Source organism: Podarcis liolepis (assembly GCF_965112155.1).
Source record: "Podarcis liolepis genome assembly, chromosome: 4".
In the NCBI taxonomy this organism is placed as follows: Eukaryota; Metazoa; Chordata; class Lepidosauria; order Squamata; family Lacertidae; genus Podarcis; species Podarcis liolepis.
In genome coordinates this window covers 105,601,047-105,625,295 of record NC_139558.1, presented here as the reverse complement: position 1 = coordinate 105,625,295, position 24,249 = coordinate 105,601,047, and the positions used below count along the sequence as shown (strand labels likewise).

The 24,249-nt window shown below is 46.4% G+C and overlaps 2 protein-coding genes across 13 annotated transcripts in view; one reads left to right on the top strand and one right to left on the bottom strand.

Annotated features, from left to right (window-relative positions):
* LOC310705084 (uncharacterized protein) overlaps positions 1-24,249 on the top strand; it is a 242,403-nt gene that overhangs the window by 123,164 nt on the left and 94,990 nt on the right. For 9 of the 12 annotated variants that reach the window (XM_083499463.1, XM_083499469.1, XM_083499470.1 and 6 more), the window contains one exon: positions 2,948-5,167. In XM_083499463.1, the coding sequence (XP_083355589.1) occupies positions 2,995-4,593 (1,599 nt within the window). In that variant the 5' untranslated portion in view covers positions 2,948-2,994 and the 3' untranslated portion in view covers positions 4,594-5,167. Of the gene's footprint in view, positions 1-1,626; positions 2,577-2,947; positions 5,168-12,924; positions 13,098-18,410; positions 22,382-24,249 lie in introns of those variants that run through there. The other 3 variants (XM_083499464.1, XM_083499461.1, XM_083499465.1) reach the window with 3 other exon arrangements.
* Positions 1-24,249, bottom strand: part of LOC310705024 (uncharacterized protein) — a 275,548-nt gene that overhangs the window by 163,597 nt on the left and 87,702 nt on the right. The window lies entirely within an intron of this gene.

Here is a 24,249-nt window from a genome sequence, read left to right as displayed (position 1 = left end):
CCATTCCACGAGCCGCCCCGGAACCGAGCCACCCACTTGGCGAGTCCCCACACGCTGTGCTAAAGCGGCGCAGTGTGGCACGGGGACTTGCTTCCGCTGCGCCGGAAATCGTGTCTGCACCCACGGAGTGATCTCTGCTGGATTGAACCGCCCAGGCAAGGTAAATCTTGCTGACCCCTGCCCTGGGGTTAGTACATTGAGGGTCTTAAATTAGATTTATGAGTCTGCGCAAATAGCAGGTTTCAAATTGAACAAGGGTAAAATGAATATGTTGGTGAAAAATATGCTGGAACAACATAAAAACGAATTAAACCAATTATGGAACTGACAATAAATAAAAAGGTCAAATATTTAGGAGTTTCATTAACAAAATCTATAAATCTCTTTAAGGATAACTATACAACTACCTAGAGAGAAATAAAGACAAACTTAAGAGTTTTGGGGAATGATATCTGTGATAAAAATGAATGTAGTGCCGAGAATTTTATTTTTGTTCCAAACAATTTCAGTGGTTAGCGGAACAGGACATTTCAAAGAATGGCAGAAAGATATTTCAAGATTTATCTGGCAAGGGGAGAAGCCAAGAATGAAATGTAAGATGTTAATAGATTCCAAAGACAGAGGTGGCTTCTCCCTACCAGGTTTAAAGTTGTATTATGAGGCGCCCAGTATTTGCTGGCTACAGGAGTGGAATATTTTTTAAAAACCAACCCCAGATCTTTTAGCTATGGAAGGACATGATGCTAGATTTGGTTGGCATGCATATCTATTGTATGAGAAAGTGAAGGCACACAGAGGATTCCTGAAACATGTGGTAAGAAAGTCAATAAATGAGGTATGGGAGATATATAAAACTTTTTTAGAAGAGAAAACGCTGTGGTGGATCTCCCTGCTAGAAGTGATATCATGAAGAAACTAAATATGAGAAAGAATTGGGTAACATATAGGGAGTTATTAATGGAAGTGGAACAGCAATAACAATTTTAAAAGTTCGAAGATATAAGAGACCTTCTAACAGATTGGTTACAGTATCACCAGTTAAATGAGGTTTTTGAAATAGATAAGAGAAAGGGTTTTGCAAATGAAATATTGAGGTTTGAGAAGGAATTGTTGGAAAACAACGTAAAACTACTTTCACAATATTTTTTTTTAAAAAATTAATGCCATTTTGCTGAATAAAAAAATCCTCTTAATACTGCCTTACTGGTGTCCCAAACTATTTTGCTGTTCATTCCTTTATTTAGGTTGAGTTCAAAAAATTATTTTAGCGTCAGTTTGGCCTTTTGCCGGATCTTATCACCGATTAATAGATTCTCATTTAGTCTCCATCTCATTGGTAGTTTTCCCTCTTTCTTTAACCAAACTGAGACTGCATTATGATCCAAAATAGTTTTAGGTTTTATTTCAGCTTTGCTAGCTCTCAGTGTTAATTCCTTAGTTATCCAAATGGCATTTATCCTTCCCGCTGAGTTATTGGGTCTGAAATATGGGTATATTCTCTTTTAGTTGGGTGTTTTGTTCTCCATGCATTGTAAATGTTTAAAGTTTCTGTCATTCAAAAGAAGAGAAGTAGTTTTGATTGTTTGTTTTCTGTTTTTCTCTTTGTTCTATCTAACTCTGGGACAGGCACTCCATTTAAATCACCTAGGAGAACTATCCTTTCTCCCACATATTCTGCTGTTGTTTCCTCAAGTAATTGGGGAAATTCACTTTTTTAAAATTTGGGGCGTAGATACCAATAATTATGAATTTTTCTCCTTGGGCCAAAATCTCGATAATGACTATCCTTCCTTCTGGATCTTTAAATAACAGCATGAGCTGTGGTTTAGCATAAATCACTATGCCCCCTTTTTTGTTTTTTATCTGAGAAAACAAATTCTAGACCTAGTTTCTTATTAGAGAGAACTCTCCTGTGCTTTTGTATGACATGAGTTTCTTGCAAACATATCATATCTAGTTTTTGCTTATTTAAAGCATGCTCCATCTTAATTCTTTTTGCCTTGTCATTTAGTCCATTCACATTCCATATTATAATTTTTAAATCCATTGGGAGCTCGAAGGCTGTTCGTCCAGAGGCAAGCAGCAGCCATCCGGAAGTCCCGTAACTCCATGTAAATTAGCAAAAATGTATGGAACAGGTTTTAACATTTGCTAGAAATGTAAAGAGAAAGAAGGCAACTTTTATCATATGTAGTGGAATTGTAAAATAATGAAAGAGTTCTGGGAAATGATATATAATGAACTAAAAAACAGTTTAAAATGGCATGTGTTAAAAAACCCAGAATCTTTATTATTAGGAATTATAGGTGCAGAAAAACCGAAGGTGCAGAAAAAACATTTTATGTATGCAATGAAAGCCATGTGAATGATTGTGGCCCAGAGATGGTAATATGATAAAGTCCCTACAAGAGAGGAATGACAAACTAAATGGATGGACTATGCTGAGATACAAGAATGACTGGGAAAATCTGAAACCACGAAGACCAAGACTTCATTAAAGAATGGGGGAAATTCACATTGTATTTGGAAAAACACTGTAAGCAATTGAAATCTTTACAAGGACTTAAATAACACTGGTAATGTAACAAGGACTTGAGATACTATGGAAAAATGAAATAATACAGAAAGATAAAATATGCAGAAGAAAAGGATAAATATGTAACCCAGGGAGGGGTGGTGGGAAGTCCAAGAGTTCAAGAGAATCCTGTATTTCTTCTTATTTCTATTTGATTGTCTATGTAAACATTTAATTGAAAATCCAATTAAAAAAATTATTATATGAAGGATGTCAGTTGATCCCTGCTAATATATGCATCCAACCCTGTAGTAAAAACCATTCATCTAACCCATGTGTTATTCTTCTATTACCAATGTTAACAAGTATTCTTCATGAATTGTGGGCTCTTTTTCTCCAATAGGCACTAATCAATTTCTCTCTTCATTGCAGATGAACTGGAAATCAAGAACAAGGGTGACCAGGACATAATCCCCACAATGGAGAAGCCTTATAAATATCTTGAAAGTGGAAAAAGTTTCCATTCCACTTCAGATCAAAGAAATCCCACTGGGAAGAAACCCTATCAGTGCATGGAATGTGGAAAGAGCTTCAATCATAGCTCCCATCTCACTTCCCATCAAATAATTCATACAGGGGAGAAACCCTATCAGTGTATGGAATGTGGAAAGAGCTTCAGTAGCAGGTCCTCTCTGAGTTCCCATCAGAGAATTCATACAGGAGAGAAACCCTATAAATGTGCGGAATGTGGAAAGAGCTTTCGTAAGAGCCACCATCTCACTTCTCATCAAAGAATCCATACAGGGGAAAAACCCTATCAGTGTGTGGAATGTGGAAAGAGCTTCAGTATGAGCTCGAATCTCACTTCCCATCAAATAATTCATACAGGGGAGAAACCATATCAGTGCGTAGACTGTGGGAAGAGCTTCAGTCACAACTCGTCTTTCACTTCCCATCAAAGAATTCATACAGGGGAGAAACCCTATCAGTGTGTGGAATGTGGAAAGAACTTCAGAAGGAGCTCCCACCTCACTGACCATCAAAGAATTCATACAGGGGAGAAACCCTTTCAGTGCATGGAATGTGGAAAGAGATTCTGTTGGAGGACCGATCTCAGTTCCCATCAAAGAATCCATACAGGGGATAAACCATACAATTGCTTGGAATGTGGAAAGAGCTTCAGTCACAATTCCTCTCTTACTTCCCATCAAAGAATTCATAGGGGGAAGAAACCCTATCAGTGCGTGGAATGTGGAAAGAGATTCTGTCGGAGCACCGATCTCACTTTACATCAAAGAATTCATACAGGGGAGAAACCCTATCAGTGCGTGGAATGTGGAAAGAGATTCTGTCGGAGCACCGATCTCACTTTACATCAAAGAATTCATACAGGGGAGAAACCCTATCAGTGTGTGGAATGTGGAAAAAACTTCAGTACAAGCTCCAATCTCACTTCCCATCAAAGAATTCATACAGGGGAGAAACCCTATCAGTGTGCGGAATGTGGAAAGAGCTTTAGTACAAACTCCGATCTCACTAAGCATCAGAGAATTCATACAGGGGATAAACCATACACTTGCTTGGAATGTGGAAAGAGCTTCAGTCACAACTCCTCTCTCACTTCCCATCAAAGAATTCATACAGGGGAGAAACCATATAATTGCTTGGAATGTGGAAAAAGCTTCAGTAAGAGCTCCAATCTCATGACCCATCAGAGAATTCACAGAGGGGATAAACCCTATCAGTGCGTGGAATGTGGAAAGAGCTTCATTACAAGCTTCTGTCTCACTTCCCATCAAAGAATTCATACAGGCGAGAAACCCTATCAGTGCGTGGAATGCGGAAAGAGCTTCAGCTGTAGCTCTGCTCTCAGTTGCCATCAGAGAATTCATACAGGGGAGAAACCCTATCAGTGTGTGGAATGTGGAAAGAGCTTCAGGAAGAGCTCTGACCTCACTTCCCATCAAAGAATTCATACAGGGGAGAAACCCTATAATTGTGTGGAATGTGGAAGGAACTTCAGTACGAGCTCCTATCTCGCTAAGCATCAGAGAATTCACAGAGGGGCAAAATCCTAGCAGTGCATGGAATGTGGAAATGCCTCAGTCACAGCCACAATGTCACTTCCCATCAAAGAATTCATATGGGAGAAACCATACAATTGCTTCAGCTATAGCTCCTCTCTCAGTTCTCATGAAAGGATTCATGCAAAGGGCAGATAAAAACATCCATGATACAGCTTTAGGCTTCATGGAAAAACAACACCTCTTTACCCAAGCCTTTGGCTGATTGACATCAAATGGCCTTTTAAAATGTGGTGTGTTTGGGGGGTTACGGTTTTTTTAATTTTTTTGTTTTGTTTTTTATATTATGATTTAATTTTGAAACTGCCCTGAGGGTATAGGGCATAGGAGGCAACACTTAAAGGCTGAGAGGTCTTTGTTTCTGCCCAAAATATTTGAGGGCCCCCCCCCCAGTTGATAGGCATTGTCATTCAAATGGTGTGCATACACCACACCATGTGATTGATTATGCAAGGCGGGACTTACCTCTCCCCCAGTATTTTATTCAAGTTGGCACCCCTGGTATAAGATGGTATAGAAATTAAATAAATGCAATAATAAAATAATATCATCTTGGTCGTCTTCCTTTGCACATGTTCCAGCTTGTCCGTATCCTTCTTATTTATTACTATTTTTAAAATTGATGTGTCCTTCATCTGAAGATTTCACGATATAAACATACAGGATGAAAGCATGACTTTCCCAAAAACAAGTCAAGCCAGAGAAATCTCTCCTCCCCTTTTTTTGGATAGAGTTACAAACTTTGTTGATCAGGGGAAAGCTGTGGAAATAGTGCATCTTGATTTCAGTAAAGCTTTGAATAAGGTTGAATAAGCCAATGTTTATTCAATACATAAATTGCTAATAATCCACCCAGCACTCATGGGAAAAGGTGGTGTAATATTTTAGAATAATTAAATGAAATTGTAACACATGGCAAGAATAAAGTGTGTAATTTCATCAGGACAAGTGATTTGTTGTTTAATGTTGTAACTATCTTCTGTACCATGAAAATAAATAAAAACAACTTTTTCAAAAAAGGAGGTGGAGAGCCATTAATCTACTTGCATGTGTTGAGTGTTATTTGGACACTGTAAAAAGGTAAAGGTACCCCTGCCCGTACGGGCCAGTCGTGTCCGTCTCTAGGGTTGTGCGCCCATCTCACTTAAGAGGCCAGGGGCCAGCGCTGTCCGGAGACACTTCCGGGTCACGTGGCCAGCGTGACGAAGCTGCTCTGGCGAGCCAGCACCAGCGCAGCACACAGAAACGCAGTTTACCTTCCCGCTCTAAAGCGGTACCTATTTATCTACTTGCACTTAGGGGTGCTTTCGAACTGCTAGGTGGGCAGGAGCTGGGACCGAAAGATGGGAGCTCACCCCACCGCACGGATTCGAATCGCCGGCCATACGATCAGCAAGTCCTAGGCACGGAGGTTTTACCCACAGCGCCACCCGCGTCCCTATTTGGACACTGTAACACCCAGTAATTTCACATTATCTATGTGTTTCTGTGTGTTGAACACACATAATTGCAGGTGAGACTGAATAAAACACCTCCTAGGAAATTCCCCTTTACTGCTCTGTATTGTTTCAAATGTGACTTCATTTACAGACAAGAACAAATCATATTTATTGATGAAAAATCATTCCATCATCAGCTCAATAATCTCAACCCCAACAAACCTGTAGGTAGAAATGATGATAATGAACAGGAAGATGGGAGATGAGAGCTGGAGGCCGCCAAGGCAAGGACAGGCTGCCAACAGGTCAGATAGCCTTGGAAGCGTTGTCCACAGATGGTGAGGAAGAGCCAGTCCAAGCTCTCTGTCCTTGATCTCGGTGTTGGGAACGCCTGAAAGAAGAGCGGAAGGGGGAGGGTAAATATAAGAGATTCTGGCGTTGCCTTCTCAAAATTTATCTTCTGTACCATGACAATAAATAAAAACAGTGTTGTCCACAGTCGGTGAGGAAGAGCCCTTAGTCCTGCTCCTGAAAGCTTGGCAGATGTGGAGTATTTCCTCACACATTGCCATGACTGAAAAAACAATCTTAAAAAATTAAAATGGTATTACAGTGCTAAGAACGCAATTCCTGTAGTATTTGGCATCTTAGCAAGCCCAGTGCCACTCTTCCAACTGCCTCACTCCCAGCTACCTAATCTGGAAAGCTGCCCTGTCATCTCTGCAAGGACTTCAGTGTCCCTTGAATTAGCAGTTCAGCATTTCTGGAGTGGAAATGATATACCTTTGTATATTAGCATAAAAAACATGCATGAGAAAGTATTACTCATTTATGATGGGAATATGATTTAATCGGCTGTGCTGAGGACTGCAGGGCCTGCTCCCTTCCAAGGCTTTTTCCAACTGGCCTAGAGGGCAGGACCCAGGCCCTCACCCTCCCAGACTCCTGCTGCAGTGCCTAGAGCAGTGTTTCCCAACCTTTTTTGGGCAAAGGCACACTTGTTTCATGAAAAAAAGTCTCGAGGCACACCACCATGCCAGATGGGGAAAGGTCACTTTTTACTTATGTAAAAAAAATAAAAAAATAGTAACAGCATAGAAGGTAATGGTTAGGCTAGCATCCCTCTTCCAAATATGCTAGGTTTTTATTTGCAGGGACTGTTCTACATGGGAAAGCATTCAGCACTGTCATTCTCCCATCTGCCATCTGAATTGGTACTATTCTGGGTCAACTTACTCTGCTGCATGTATAGATGAAAATGGCACCAAGTGTGGGGGAGGGGGCAGAACAGGTTTCAGATACAGGATATTAAGCATACACGTACTTCAGATTGAACTGGTTGCTTGCTTTGCAAGTTTTCATTTCCCAAATGACTGCCTTGGCAAGCGCAATACCTACCAGGCTCAACGCCGGTCTCGCGCTGCCGCTTCCCGCGCTCTCAAGGACCCGGGAGGAAGAAGGCGTGAAGGGAATCCAAAAGGCGCGAAAACCTCGAGCATGCGCAGGCCTTCTGCCTGCGACAGCCCAGTAGGCCGGCCGAAGCGAGCGGCGATGGGATGTGGGAGCTCGCTCGCTCGCCACCCCGCGTGTGCCTATGTGGGGCACGTTACAGCCCTGTGACGTCAGCGCCACGCAGGCAGCCAGGCAGGCAGACGGCGAGAGCCCCGCACTGGGCGGCCTCTCCTCGCCGCCGCCGCCCCGCCTCTCGCCGCCCGCCTCGCCCGCCTCCCTCCCACGGCACACCAGGCAACGTCTCGCACCGGTTGGGAAACACTGGTTTATCTCTTTGATGTCTGATGGGAGGGCATTCCACAGGGCGGGCGCCACTACCGAGAAGGCCCTCTGCCTGGTTCCCTGTAACCTCACTTTTCACAGTGAGGGAATTGCCAGAAGGCCCTTGGCACTGGATCTCAGTGTCTGGGCTGAACGATGGTGGCGGAGACGCTACTTCAGGTATACTGGACCGAAACCGCTTAGGGCTTTAAAGGTCAGCACCAACACTTTGAATTGTGCTCGGAAAGGTACTGGGAGCCAGTGTAGGTCTTTCAAGACTGTCGTTACGTGGTCTCGGCGGCAGGTAGCAGCGCTCACAGCTTACGGACTGCACCGTGTAACAGGTGTCTGGCCCAGCAGCCTAAGGCGGACAAGCCACTGAAACAGGCATTCAGAATCCATTCATTTCATAAAACCTGCAGGGCTCAATCTCTGTGTTTGTGTATGTGTGTGTTTCTGTTTTGCCCAAGGGTCTGGGGGTGGGAGAGAGCTCTTTAGCATGATGCTTTTAAAACAATTAAATTATCAACAAACAAACCTGATGATACGAATAGCAACGTCAGGTGCTACGGGGGGGGGGGGAGAAGGGGGCCTACTCGGAAGTAAATACTGCGTCCAGGCGCAATTAGCGCTGATTTAAGGTGGGAGAAATAAGAGCATGCTGCCTGCGTCGGATACACACTCGCAGCCTCCCCTTACACAAGGGTAGCAGCTCAGGGAGCAGGTGGAGAGGGGATTAGACGCACACCCTCCGCGCTACACGGCGGAAGGGGGAGGGAGGAGGACAAGGCCATTCTCCATGTACAAAGCGGGAGGGGGAGCAGAAATGCGCGCCTCTCTCCCAGCCCCACATTCAACAAGAAGAGTCCCTCGCAGAAAGGAAGGGGGAGAGGCCCGCCGCCGCCCCACCACCGCCACCCTCCCATTCATAGCCACACACTCGCTGGGTCCCCGGGGACTGAGGCGCGTAGCAACCCCAACACCCAGAAGCCCGCGACTAGGCCTCCGCCCTGAGAGGCCGGCACCAGCCGAGTGAGTCCCGCACGAGCACCAAGGCGCCGCTGGGGCCGCCGCCGCCAGGGTCCCCTCCCCCCACCCAGCCAGGCGCACGGCAGCGGCAATGCGGCTCCCTAGGCTGCGCTCTCACCCAGCGGCGGGCAGGGCCTAGTCGGGTCCCCCAGGAAGGGGGGACTTCGAGGGCCGCGCGCGCACACAAAAGTTGGGAGAAGTTAAAAGCCCGTCGCTAGCGGCCGCGGAGGAGGGAGAAAGAGAGAGGAGGCGACACCGCCGTCCCGTCACTCCACCCACCCACCCCAAATCTCGATTCCTTCCGAGGCATTGTCAGGCAGGCGCTCCGCGCAACTCACTCTCTTCCCTCGGTCGGAGCAATCGTTTTTCTCCACAGAAAAAACGTTTGGGGTCTTGCCACACAGTTCTCCCCCCGCTCCGAAGAAGAAGCCACACAGCATTCTCGCCTGGAGAAAAGGAGAGACGGTCCCTCTCCCGTCTCTCCCCCCCCCCGCCACCCCCATTGTCAGCCACGCAGCTGCCACCCCTTCAGTCCTTTCTATCGAGGAACGACCTTCCTCCATCCCTCGCTTTTTTCCCTCTCTTTCCTTTTTTAAAAAAAATATTTTCTCTTCCCCTTCTTTTTTTCCACCCTTTCTTTTTTCTCTTTCTCTCCCCCCCCCCCCGCCCTCCTGCCTTGCTGGGTTAAAGGATTTGAGCAATGGGTCTGGAGGTGGAGCTCGTCGGAGGATTAGCCCGACTCGCCCGCCTCCCTCCCACGGCACACCAGGCGACCTCCGGCGGCACACTACTGTGCCGCGGAACACCGGTTGGGAAACACTGGCCTAGAGGGTGGGGCTGGATTCATTGGAACAAACTCTTTGGGAATTGCAGGCGGGGGGGGGGGGTCTTCTACTATTGCTTCACTGTTTCAAGTGTCTAATGTGTTTTAAAATGTTCTTAAGCAGTCTGTGGCATTTTTAGTTTTTTATTCTCCCCCCCCCCTTTGCTTTGTTGAGGATGGGATGGACATCTAGTTGGGGGTTAATTTAAGTATAATTGTTGTTGCTGTTTTGTTTTTGCTTTTTATTGTTTTATTAGCTGTTGTATAGTTTGTGTTTTGTTTTAAGGTCTTCCTGGGAGTGGGCCCCAGCCAACAGAATGGCTGGGGCAGTTTCCACGGGGGTGGGGGGTGCACTGGCTCATCCGATCTCAGTGACCACGGGTAGGAGGAGGAGTTACGCTAAGGCCAGACCGCGTCATTACCAAGGAAGCAGATTTAGTTGCTGTTTGAGGACTATCCCTGCCTCTGGGTCTGGTCTTGACTGGATGTATTCTGGAATCAGCAAGGGAGACCCACATCTTAAAGTGCTGCTGTGAAATGCCAGGTCAATGACTCACAAGACGGCTGTCATCCATGACTTAATTGTGGATGGAGGACTTGACCTGGCATGTGTAACAGAGACTTGGTTGGATGAAGCAGATGGGCCTGTCCTTGCCGCTGCTTTTCCACCAGGTTTCTCTTACGCACAGCAACCCAGGTCATGTGGGTGGGGAGGGGGGGTTGCAGTGATTTTTAGGAAGTCATTAGTTTGCACCAGGCGTCCTATTGGGAAGACCCAGTTCTCCAAGTGCATGTTCTGGAAGTTGGGCAATAGGGGCAGTACAGGATTCCTTTTGGTGTACCGACCTCCCCGCTGCACCAAGGATTCCCTGCCCGAGCTGCTTCAGGTCGTGGCGGATGTTCTCCTGGAGACACCTAGCTTGGTCGTCCTAGGGGATTTTAACATCCATGCCGACATGACCTTACAAGGGGCGGCTTGGGACTTCGTGGAAAGCATGGCCTCCATGGGGCTGTGCCTGAATAAGTTTGGCCCAAATCATAGTCACGGACATGCCTTAGACCAAGTGTTCACCTCTGTGGATGTGGGTGATGTGATGCTAAGTAAAAGTGAGACAAATGAAGTGCCATGGTCAGATTTTGCTAATTAACAGGCTGAAAGGAAAATGCCACGCTTTTGCATGAGAAGAACAAAGGAATGTTTATTGTCTTTGCTGGCCAGACAGACAGGCTTGGTGGATTCACATCCAAAAGGACTGAGAACCCTCCTGAAGAAGGGGCCTTCCTAATATATTTTTCCCTTATCTGTTAAGACTATACATATGCATGGAGTACCTTGCAATCATTTGGGATAACACCCTACTAGTGAATCCATATAAGGTATCTGGTTAATTGCATATTAATTAAGCAAGCAAACAAAGGACTCTCTGGGCACCTTCACGCAGCATGTGGGCCTCTTCTGTATTATGCATACACTCTGGTATGTGGTGAACAAGGAGTAAGTGTTGGGATACTGCCAGGGAGATAAAGTCCATCATGGCCCCAAGCCGTGTGCCGGACGATCCATTGATCTCTGGTAGGCACGCAGTATCATCGATTAGCGACATGAGTTTCTAGAAGTTATCTTGCCACATTCTAGAGCTCATGCACACTCTATCAGCAGATAGTCACAGCAGAAGTTGCACTCAGTAGAGCATTATTTACAAGCTTTATTCAGCGTTGGTCAGAACAAAGAAAGACATGACTGCCTGCGTCAGTGTCTCCAACAGAGAGAGAGAACGAAAGCAATAGGAAACATAAACATCCTGTGAACAGGACATGCGCAGACTCTGTGACTCACAAAGCCTGCTCCCTTTTAAGGTGGAACGGAAATATCCTAACAGTAAGGCCATTCCTGGTACCTTACGGACAGAATGTCTCCTGATACAATGGGGCAACTCTTTGGTGCAAGATTAGCTGCAGGTCTCTAATTGCCATGGTCAGATCACTTCCTGGTACAACTGGACTTCTCCGTGATGCTTCCCCTTTGCGGGGAGGTAGGACCAATATGGATGCTCCGCCCCCGCCACTTAATGGATCCAAATGGGTTCCAGAGAGTGGTAGGGGATGCTTTATCCCATGTTGATGACCTTTTAGCTGATTCCCTGGTGGCCCATAGAATATGGAGTTAACCAGGGCTATCGACTGTCTAGCTCTGAAGCGCCTTCTCTGACTGAATGAAGCGCAGACAGCCCCATGGTTTTCCCTGGAGCTGAGCACGATGAAACAATTGCTGAGATGGCTAGAGAGCCAGTGGTGGAAAACTCATTTTTAATTGTACCAGACACGGGTTAGAGCTCAACGTCAAGCCTACCAAGTGGCGATAGTGACGGCAAAGCGGACTTTCTTCACCGCCTCTATTGCATCTGCAGAAAACAGGAGGAGGAGACTCTTTCAGGTGGTTTGCAATTGAACAGAACCACCTTTGCCATCGGAGCCTGGTAAAGACCCCAAGATCTCCTGCAATGATTTTGCAAAGTTTTTTGCAGATAAAATCACTCATATTCGAAAGGAGCTAGACACCACCGTGGGAGCAAGGCTGGGGCGGGAGAGTGCTGGAGCTCTGTCTGGTCAAGTTGCATGGAATCAATTTCAATCCGTTACCCCCGAGGATGTGGACAGGCTGCTTGGAAGCGTGAAACCAACCACCTGTCTCCTTGACCCTTGCCCATCCTGGCTCATAAAAGCAAGCCGGGAAGGGCTGGGCGATGGGCTCTGTGGGGTGGTGAATGCTTCCCTCCGTGAGGGAACATTCCCAGATCCTCTGAAAGAGGCGGTCATTAAACCGCTTCTTAAAAAAACCATCTTTAGACCCGGCCAGTATGGCCAACTATCGCCCAGTCTCAAATCTTCCATTCTTGGGCAAGGTGATTTAACAGGTGGTTGCTGAACAACTACAAGCACGTCTGGAGGATCCGGACCATTTGGATCCCTTCCAATCAGGATTCAGGTCTCTCCCCCCCCCCGCAAAATTGGCTTTAAATGGTTCCATAAATATGTCAATCAATCTATTGGTGGCTGTGGGGGGGAGAGGGGCCGTGGCCCCCGAAGAGAAGCTGCTCTGGTCCAGCCGGGAGGGAAAGTGGAGGGGGGGGGAGAGGCAGTTGCACAGGCTCCCCACTCCGCCCCAGTTGCTCCCCGTCTCTGGATCTCCACTCCCCCCCCCCTTTCTGCGCTCCAGCAATTCAAGCTGAATTGAGAGGAAGGGCTGAGCTGGGGGACTCGGCACTGCAAGGGTTAAAGGGAACTGAGCTGCCTTCCTAGAGAGGCCAGGAAGCAAGGGGGGCAGGTCCTCCAGAGCCAAGGCCCCTCCCTCCCCAGTCCTTCCCTGCAAGGAAGGGGGTGTTGCTTTGCGTCTCTGCTGCAATGGCTGCCTCGCTGCCCCCTCCTGGGATCTGGTGAGTCTCCTCTCTCTCTGGGATCTGGTGGGGGTCCCAGGGCTGCAGGGGAGGGTGGCTCATGGGGGGGGGGGTGAACCCAGGAGCAGGGGGTCCTGCCAGGGAGGGACGGGGTTGCACGAGGTTTGCAACTACTGTACTGTATGTTCTGCATTTGTAGAAATGTGCTGCTTGCCCCTTCGAGGAGGTGTCTGTGGGTCAGGGGAAAAGGGGCACGCAAATAAACCCCCTTCAGATTTAGGAATCAGCCACGTCTGTTAGCACAGGCTGCAGCCAGACACAAAGGTTTGGACAATAGATAAAATAAATGGAAAGCAACAACAATCCCGACCAACGCAAGAAAGCAAGAAATCCTTTTGGAAGATGGAGGTGCCGAGTTGAACTGTGGAACTCCCTCCCACAGGAGCCGGGGGGGGGGGCACCAACCCAGGTGGCTTGGAAGAGGATGGGGCCAGTTCATGGAGGAGGAGGAGAGGGCGATGGGGGCTCCTGAATCCCCCAGGAGGAGAGCTTGGCTCTTTGTGCTCCAGTCCTGCAGGGGCGCAAGGCAGGAGAGGCACCAGCCTGCCCTGTGGTCAGAGGAGGCTGGACGCAAGAGGGACCCTCTGGCCTGATCCTGGCTGGCACACTTGCGCCCATTCAGACATGCCAGCCCCCAGAGGATCTTTGGAGACTGAACAGAAAGCCCTGCTGAGAATCAGGGAAGATCTTGTCAGGAGTTTCATTCTCTCCTGTGCTGCAGAGTGAGTGTGATTACTAGATCACATGCTCTGTTTGTTGACATTCCATTCTTTGGAAGCCTGGGAAGGGAGGGAACTGCGCACCACTTCTGTCTTCTGTTTTTTTGTTGTTCTCTCTCGGAGGAGAAGAGACACGCCATAATGGCTCTGTTCTTTATTTCGAACCTGTAAATAAATCAGTAAACCCAGATGCTACGCATCCTCAGTCTCATCTTCTGCTGAGCTCTGCTGCTTCCTTGAATGTCCGGAGGAGTGAATGTGTGCTGTGCATTCCAGACCGGTGCCGGGAGAAGGCTGTCTCCCACCCAGAAGCACCAACCAAGGTCTCACCATCCAAGGCAGGAGAGGACCTGCTGGGAAGGAAGCAAGCCTGGGCTGGCGTTGAAAGAGGCAGCTCCCCTCCCTGTGCCCAGTGCTGAGAGTGGTTGGGAGACTGTCTCTCTCCATCCCGTCCCCCCAACTGAGCTCCCATTCCTGGGGATCTCTCAGCAACTCTCAGCATCCTTAGCCAAGTACAGTTCCAGACTTTTTGGAGGAAGCCAGGACTCTTGGTTGTGGCCTGATCCTGCTATGAAGATGCAGCTCCGGTTGGGTCCCCGGTGTGTTTGTTGCTTTTTTATTCTCTTTCTGGAATAACTTTCTGCTGGGGTTTTGTAAACAAGAAGCCTAGGAATAATAAATGATAAAGAGTAATAAGCCGAGTTTCTCAAGTAGTTTGTACATCACAAAAATGACAGAACAAATCTGTGGCAAAATCTGCACCATATGTTTCACTACAAGTGGTCTGTGTATAGCTTCTTAGTTTGTGAGTTAGTTTAAAGCAAAACAGAAAAGGGGGGGGGGGAGAACGTTCAGCACCCCACAGCCAAACGTCTAGTCAAGAGCCCTTGTGGATGTGCTTGGGTTAAATTGGAGCAAGTCATTTCCCCCCTTAGGTGGCAAACAAAACAGGATAATATGCTTGTCTGTTGAGGAACCTGGGAGACGGGTTCAAATAGAATGTAATGATTTTTGTTGGAATTCAAATTTAGATGAATCAGATTACACCAAATGATAACGGGGAGTGTGTGTGTGTATTTTCTTGGGCCTTTATTCTCCCCCCACGTTAGACTTCAGGGAACATGTTGGATCCACGAGTACCCCAAGATTACCAAGAAAAAGGGACCCCACCCCAGTAAACCCCCACTCCTACCTCCAGTTGTCTGCAAATTTGGCATTGTACTTTCCTGGGTAGAATCTGGGCTGTGGTACAGTCTTACCCTGGATACTACCAAGTCTCACACAAACTTGCTCAGGGAACCATTTTTCTTCTCCTTATGGTGTATCAGCATTATAACAAAACAATGTATTTGCTTTGTAGGATTTCCTAGCACCTCATTAGCACAGGCAGAACTTGGCAGAAGACCAAAGGGTTCCTTCCAATCTCTTAGAGACTTCCTGAGAGCACAGATGGATGAGCAAGACTCAGCCGGCCCTGGAGCAGGAAGAGGCCATGCCATCCAAACTGGGAGCAGTGGGGGGTTCTGGGAAAACTCTGTGCAGAAGATCCTGGGTGAGGAGGACACCCTCCGCTCAGAGGTGCAGAGCCAGCAGTGGAGGCAGTTCTGCTGCCAGGAGGCCAAAGGACCCCGAGAGGTTTGCAGCCGACTCTACCACTTTTGCCACCAGTGGCTGAAGCCAGAAAGGCACACGAAAGCTGAGATGCTGGATCTGGTGATCTTGGAGCAGTTCCTGGCTGTCCTTCCCCCAGAGATGGAGAGCTGGGTGAGGGATTGTGGAGCGGAGACCAGTTCCCAGGCGGTGGCCCTGGCCGAAGGTTTCCTCCTGAGTCAGGCAGAGGAGAGAGAGCAGGTGAGAGAGACTTTCCTCTGGATACTCCCAAGGGGCTCCAAACAGGATGGAGAACATCCCATAATGCTTTAGTGATGGCCCATCCTTTTTCTGGGAAGGCATCCATGGAATGAGATCTATCACCCTTAAACTTTTTATCTTTGTCATTCTCTTTCTAATATTTCTTGTCATTCATTATCTGTTTTTTAATCCTTGTTGTTCTTTCAGAAAAGGGATCATTTTGCAGAAATGGACCTGGATTCCTGTGAGGCAGAGAGGCCTCCGTTGGACACCAGAGAGAGGCCACTGGGTAAGGAGGAAGGTGGTTTTTCTCCATTTGTTCTCATTCATTCTCTATTTCCAACTAATCTGAGGGTTTTTTAATCTTTTTTTGTGGGGCGGGGACTGTTGGGAACAAGGGTCCAGAGGAGGAGAGATGTATTTTTGTACAACTAACATATGAAATGGGCACAAACGTCCAACTGCAGTCAGCAGGAAAGGCATTCTCAAAGGCCCATCTGCAGTTAGAGATGCCCTGCTTCACCTGTGAGAGAAGCAGGCATTCCTGGCATCTTGCTTACCTTTTTTCTCTTGCAGGAGACAGAATGATGCTGGCAGGACCTTCTGATCCACTTTTTCATGGGAGCAGAAGGGAAGCAGTGGCTGTGGAACCAGATCAGGTCAGGGGAAGCTGTCTTGTGGAGACAGAGGCCGAGGGGTGGAGCGACAACACTGTTCTGTCAGAGGAGGACATTTCCCTTTTTCTTTCAGGGTCCAGTGTGCTTTGATGATGTTGCAATTCATTTCACGGATGAGGAGTGGGAGTTGCTGGATCTTGACCAGAGAGCTCTGCATAAAGAAGTCATGGAGGAGAATCGTGGGATCATGGCCTCTCTTGGTAAGGCTCCTTGTGGGATCATAATATCTGTTTTTAAATTCAAAATTGCTCTCTGTGACGTACCTCATACATTTTCATAGAATTGAACAGCACCCCCTTAAATCACCTGGGATTACAATATTCCCACAATAAACCTTGAACAGCGAATTATTATTTTTCCCCGTGAATGTTCTTCCTGAATTTGCAGCTTCTTATACAATCATCAGGCTGGTCTGAATTGCCTAGGCAATTTTAAATGTAAACCTATGAGTTGTTAGGGAAGTTGTAGTAGCTCCTGTCAGGTTTTCTGTTTTTGTTTTGCTCCTGTCAGTCTTTGGTTGACCAAAGAATAGACTGGTATTGGAAATGGAGGGGATTCTATGATGGAGCCAAACAAAATCAATTCAAGAGAAGAGCCAGGCTTATCAAATCACAGGTTCATCTAAGGATATCAGTTGAGACTTCCAGTTTGCCGTAAAAATGGCAATAGGGTGAGAGTCCAGTTCCTAGGAATGGACTTTTATCACCCCGAGGGGTTGGGGTAAATTGATCCTTTTCTCAACTTTCCTTTCCGTAATATGTTGTAACTCTTCATTGCTTGTACTGTCATATATTTAATCAACATTTTGGTTTTTTATTTATTAAGCTTAAAACTGGCAACTTGTCCAAATTCCTGAATCTGAAATGTCCTTGGTTGTATTTCCACCTTTTTCGTTCTTCTTGTTAGTTTGCTGGATGTCCACATCAAGTGTATTCTTCTAGCAGATTGATTTGGCTCCGAGAAAAAAGTATATTCTCTTTCTAATGGGTGTTTAAATCTCCAAATGCCTGCTAATTTAAAGTTTCCCACCAAGTTAAAAAAGGTGGTTGGTGGTCTCCGCTTTTTTGAGTCTGTCTTCCTTATTGTTTTAATAACAAATGTTCAATTTTATTTCTTTTTACTTTATTATTTAGTCCATTTACATCCCAGGTCAAGATTTCCAAATCCATTTCCCAATTACATACACACATATATTAAGGGTCTTTTGTTTTATAATTCTTGTTTATCTTCTTTTTCTTTCTCATCAAGGCCTGGTTCTCCTTCTGATCTATGGTCTCCCAAATCTTTCCTGTACCTTCTCCAGAATTTTTCGGCATCTGATTTGTCCCTACATCTGTGATTCTTCTCTTTGTAAGAGAATGAAATCCCCTGTGGGAATTCCCATCTGTAGGGAATTGTTGTTTCCCAAAGCATTTGTAAATAATTTATAATTGGTTCTCTTCTTCAGCCGTCTCAGTGGTATTTCTTTCAATATGATAATGTTCTGTTCCTCAATACATAATCTTCTTTTGAATTTCAATTGTAATATTCTGTCTTTAATTCCTCTTGAGTTGAATGTTGTCAAACAGTCTCCTGGCAGATTTTTTGCTTTTGAGAAACTTGATTGAATTCTGAAGACTTTTTCAATTGTACAATTAACAACTTCTTGTAATTCTAGCCAATTTGGCAGTTCTTTTACCATTTTATCTCTTTGTGTCTTCCTCTGCCATTTCTGAAATCCCTCTAAATCTCAAACCCTAAAATATGCAGAGGAAAGGATAAATATGGAACCGGGGGGGGGGAGTCCATGGGTTTGAGAGAATGCTATATATCTTACTATTTATATTTGATTGTCTATGTAAAAATTTAATTGAAAATCCAATAAAAAAATTAATGATATAAACAATGTCAGTTGATCCCTGTTAATATATGCATCCAACCCTGTACTAAAACCATCCATCTAACCAAATTGTCATTCCTCTATTACCAGTCTTAACAAGTATTCTTCATGAATTGTGGACTCTCTTTCTCCCATAGGCACTAATCCATTTCTCTCTTCATTGCAGATAATGATGAACTGGAAATCAAGAACAAGGGTGACCAGGACAAAATCCCCACAATGGAGAAGCCTTATAAATATCTTGAAGGTGGAAAAAGTTTCCATTCCACTTCCCATCAAATAAATCCCACTGGGAAGAAATCCTATCAGTGCATGGAATGTGGAAAGAGCTTCAGTCATAGATCCCATCTCACTTCCCATCAAAGAATTCATACAGGGGAGAAACCGTATCAGTGTGTGGAATGTGGAAAGAGCTTCAGAAGGAGCTCCCATCTCACTGACCATCAAAGAATTCATACAGGGGAGAAACCCTATCAGTGCTTGGAATGTGGAAAGAGATTCTGTCGGAGCACCGATCTCAGTTCCCATCAAAGAATACATAAAGGAGAAAAACCCTATCAGTGCTTGGAATGTGGAAAGAGCTTTAAAAGGAGCTCCAATCTCACTTCCCATCAGATAATTCATACAGGGGAGAAACCATACAATTGCTTGGAATGTGGAAAGAGCTTCAGTCACAACTTCTCTCTTACTTCCCATCAAAGAATTCATACAGGGGAGAAACCCTATAAGTGTGTGGAATGTGGAAAGAGCTTCAGTACGAGCTCTGATCTCACTAAGCATCAGAGAATTCATACAGGGGAGAAACCCTATAAGTGTGTGGCATGTGGAAAGAGCTTCAGTGCCAGTTTCTCTCTCACTTCCCATCAAAGAATTCATACAGGGGAGAAACCCTATCAGTGCGTGGAATGTGGAAAGAGCTTCAGTACAAGCTCCTATCTCACTTCCCATCAAAGAATTCATACAGGGGAGAAACCCTATCAGTGTGGGGAATGTGGAAAGAGCTTCAGCCGTAGCTCCGCTCTCAGTTGCCATCAACGAATTCATACAGGGCAGAAACCATATAAGTGTGTGGCATGTGGAAAGAGCTTCAGTGCCAGTTTCTCTCTCACTTCCCATTACAGAATTCATAGAGGGTAGAAACCCTATCAATGTGTGGAATGTGGAAAGAGCTTCACTAATAGTTCAAATCTCACTAAGCATCGCAGAATTCATACAGGGGAGAAACCACATCAGTTGGTGGAATGTGGAAAGAGCTTCACTAATAGTTCAAATCTCACTAAGCATCGCAGAATTCATACAGGGGAGAAACCACATCAGTTGGTGGAATGTGGAAAGAGTCAGAGTTGTAAAACCCTATCAGTGAGTGGAATGAGTTTCAGTCACAGCCACAGTCTCGTTTCCCATCATAGAATTCATACTGAATAAGCCATATAATTGCTTGGAATGTAGAAAGAGCTTCAGCTATAGCTCCTCTCTCGGTTCCCATTAAATAAATCATACGAAGGGTGGAAAACCCTTCATTGCACAGCTTTAGGCTGCAGGGAAAAACATACCTGCTTGTACCCAGATGGGAGGAAGTCAAATGACACCGAGGGTTGGTTCAGAGAATGTGTTTATTCTGCTCTCCGGATAGCAGAAGGCACTTGTGGGGTCAGTCCACAGCAAGTCCAAAGAAATGAGAAATTTCATGCAGTATATATATCCTCCAGGCACCCTCTCCCTCCTTCCCCAGGAATCCAACCATGTCAGCCTATGTACGCAGGTTGACATCACATATGTTCCTACTCTGGTATTCTTAACCATAAAAGGGTATTCCTTCCTATACGTCTGACCATAAAAGGATCTTCCTGTTCCTACTCCTATCTTGGAGCAAGAGGTCACCATCTCCAAGAACACTCTCTGGTGCTGTTTCCAGACTAGGTCTGTGCGTCTTTGTGGTCGGGACATAAGATAAGACCTAGAGTGTCATCCCTGTTCTACTGGTACAGTCAAGGTCATCCCTTGCCGTGACTGATAAAGGAGAGAGTTTGTTTATACAGCTGTGTCCTTGTTATGCATTTGCTCAACAGCTCATGTTTTATGCATTTTAGAGTGCTCTCTTGGAGAAAGAAGAAAAGGGGGGTGAGTCAGTTTTAAACTGGCTGCACAAAAACCCATTCCTTCATGCTTAACCAGGCTTTTGCCTGATTGGCATCTAATGCCTTTTTAAAATGTGGTGAGGAGTCAGGATGGTTTACAGTTTTTTAATTATTTTAGTTTTTTATATTGTGGTTTTATGTTGAAACCGTCCTGAGGGTATAGGGCTGCCATAGGCAAACTCGGCCCTCCAGATGTTTTGGGACTACAATTCCCATCATCCCTGACAACTGGTCCTGTTAGCTAGGGATCATGGAAGTTGTAGGCCAAAAACATCTGGAGAGCCAAGATTGCCTACGCCTGGTATAGGGCACAGGAGGTAACTCTTAGAGGTGGAAAGGTCTTTGTTCCCCCCTAAAATATTTGAGAGGCCACCCCCCCACACTTGATAGGCATTGCCATTCAAATGGCGCATGCAGCACATCATATATTTTATTCAAGTTGGCACCCCTGGTATAGGGCGGTATAGAAATTGCTGTATTTTTTGCTGCATAAGACACACTTTTTTCCTCCAAAAAGTAAGGGGAAATGTCTGTGCGTTTTATGAGTGAATGCACTGGACAGCGGAGGGATGCCTCCGCAGCCGGAGCCATGGCTCCCGTCCGTCGCTCGCTGTGAAGCAAGCAAAGCACCTGTCCCGGTGTCTCCTCCTCCTTGCTCCAGTATCACCTCGCTTTGCAGCGAGGCAGGAGGGATTGGCACACAAAGTGAGAGCTGCGCAAAGCGGGACAGAAGCCGTGTAAGTGGCTCTCGCTTTGCTTGCTTAAAGCAAGCAAAGCGAGAGCCGCTTACACACTCTGTGCAAAATCCCCCCCCCCTTATTTTCCTCCTCTAAAAACTAGGTGCGTCTTATGGAGTGAAAAATACTGCACATAAATGCATAAATAAAATAAGACCATATTGGTCGTTCTCATTTGCACATGTTCCAGCTTGTCAATATCCGCATTTATTGCCATTTTTAAAATTTATGTGCCGTTCATCTGAAGATTTCACAATATAAACATACAGGATGAAAGCATGACTTTCTCAAAAACAAGTCAAGCCAGAGAAATCTCTCCCCCCCCCCCCCGTTTTTTGGATGGAGTTACAAACTTTGTTGATCATGGGAGAGCTGTGGAAATAGTGCGTCTTGATTTCAATAAGGCTTTTGACCAAGTCCCCACAATATTTATGTGAGGAAGCTGGTGAAATGTGGTCAGAATGAGGTAACTGGTAGGTGGATTTGACTGACCAAACCGAAAGAGGACTCTTTCATGGTTCTTCATCATCCTGGGGAAAAGTGACAAGAGGGGTGCTGCAGGGTTCTGTCCCGGGCCTGTTGTTGTTCAACGTCTTTATGAATGAGTTGGATGAAGGAACAGAACGGGATGCTCATCACATTTGTGGAGGACACAAAACGGGGAGCGGAGGCCAATGTGGCAGAAGGCAGAATCAGATCAAGGGCAGGAATAGTACCACTTTCTTCTGCCTTGGTCAGACCCCACCTTGAATACTGTGTTCAATTCTGGGCACCACAATTTCAGTATCTTAAATTTTGTTTCCTTGGGGAAATCAAAAGGTGGGGGAGCACAATCCACATTCCTTTTACAACAAGTGGCCAATATTTATTGAATACATAAATCTTTAAGACTGTTGCTGGAATCCACCCAGCACTCATGGGAAAATGTGGCGTGATCTTTTAGAGTAATCAAATGAAACGTGTAACGCATGGGATGATGAAGCTCTGCAATTTCATCAGGACAAGGTATTTGTTGTTTACTGTTGTAACCATTGCTTTCTTTGAAATTATATTTTGTACCATGAAAATAAATAAAAGCAATTGTTGTTGTTTTTTTAAAAAAAGGTGTGGAAATCGTGTGTGCTATTCTACAAATCTTGCATGTGTTTTGTGTTATTTGGAGACTGTAACTCCCCGTAATTTCACATTATCTATGGGTTTCTTTGTATTCGGCACACATGATTGCAGGTGAGACTGAATAAAACACTTCCCAGGAAATTCCCTTTGACTGCTTCTGTATTGTTTCAAATGTGACTTCACTTACACATAAGAACAGATCATATTTATTGCTGAAAAATCATGTCAGCGTCGGCTCCTTAATCTACCCCAACAAACCCTGCACTTTACATGAGCAACTGCTTTATTTCTATTTCTTAGGTGGAAATAACTGATAAGGAAGAAGGGAGATAGACCCTTTCCCTCATTTTAACCCTTAGTCCTGCTCCTCCGAGCTTGGCAGATGTGGAGTATTTGCTCACACTCTGCCATGACTTAAAAATCAACCTTTTTATTTTTTAAAGAAATGGTATTGCAGTGCTAAAAAGTCTCAGGAAAGCAATTCCTGTAGTAGCTGGCATCTTAGAGAGCCCAATGCCACTCTGCCAACTGTCTCACTCCCAGCTAACTAATCTGGAAAGCTGTCTTGTCATCTCTCTCTGCAAAGACTTCAGTGTCCCTTGAATTCACAATTAAGCATTTCTGGAAGGGGGAATAATATACTTCTGTACATTGGCATAAAAAGCATGCATAGGAAAGTATTACATTTATGACGAGAATGGGATTTATTTATTTTGAACTTCGCATGGTTCCTCCTTGGCAATGGTTTCAGCAGGGCTAGAACTCAGGACCCGCTGCCTTGAGGGACATCTAAGAGCAGTTGGGCAGGGGAAAGGTCTCCCTTGGGAGGCGGTGGACTCTCCTTCCTTGGAGGTTTCTCAGCAGAGATCGGACGGCCATCTGCCAGGGATGCTTTAGCTGAGATTCCTGCATTGCTGGGGGTTGGACTGGATGACCCAGGGATCAGGGCCGTATCTGGGGTGGGGGGGCGGCGAGGAAGTCCCCCCAGGGGGATAGGCGCCCCCTCCCCGCAAAATCGGCTTTCAAACGGATCCATGAATGTGTCAATCTATGGGGGGCGTGGTCCCCCGAAGAGAAGCTGCTCTGGTCCAGCCGGGAGGTAAAATGGAGGGGGGAGGGAGGGGGGAGGCAGTTGCACAGGCTCCCCCCTCCGCCCCAGGTGCTCCCCGTCTCCGGACCTCCACTCCCGCCTCCCCACTTTCTGCACTTCAGCGATGGAAGCCGATTAGAGAGACCCTTCGCGAGCCGGGATCTCTTCGGGGCGCAGCGTGTCGGTAGGTTGTGCAAAGGGAGGAAGGGCTGAGCTGGGGGACTCGGCACTGCAAGGGTTAAAGGGAACTGAGCTGCCTTCCTAGAGAGGACAGGAAGCGGACGGGGGGGCAGGTCCTCCAGAGCCAACCCCCCCTCCCTCCCCAGCCCTTTCCTGCCTCGCTGCCCCCTCCTGGGATCTGGTGAGTCTCCTCTCTCTCTCTGGGATCTGGTGGGGGTCCCAGGGCTGCAGCAGGGAGGGGGCCTGGGGGGCCTGATCAGGGAGGGGCCAGGTTTACAACGCTCTCCTTCCTGAAGATCAGAGGATCCCAAATTCATCTGGCCTTCCGCCCCCCCTTTAGAAAAAACGACTCCCCCGAAATCTCCCTTCTTTACACAAAGGAGTCCCTGGGACTTTAAGTCAGTGTGACGTCGCTCAGCCTCATTGCACAACAGAGGAAACATCTGCAAATGGTTTCCCAAAGCTGGACGAGGAGGTGGACTAGCCCCCCCCCCTAAAGAAAACCCCACAGGGAGGGAGGAATGAAAGGTGGGAGAGAAAGGAGAGGAGTAAGGAGAGGGATCCCATCCCAGAGTCTGGCTGCTGCATTGGGGACCAGTTTCCCAGTGTCTCCCAGGGCAGCTCCCCACGGAGGCCACTGCAGCAGTCCCCTCGCACCCAGAGCAGGGCATCCCAGGACCACATCCTCTCTGTCCCAAAGGGATTGTTGCTGGAAATGGGCGCTGCTACTCCCTGAGCCTCCAG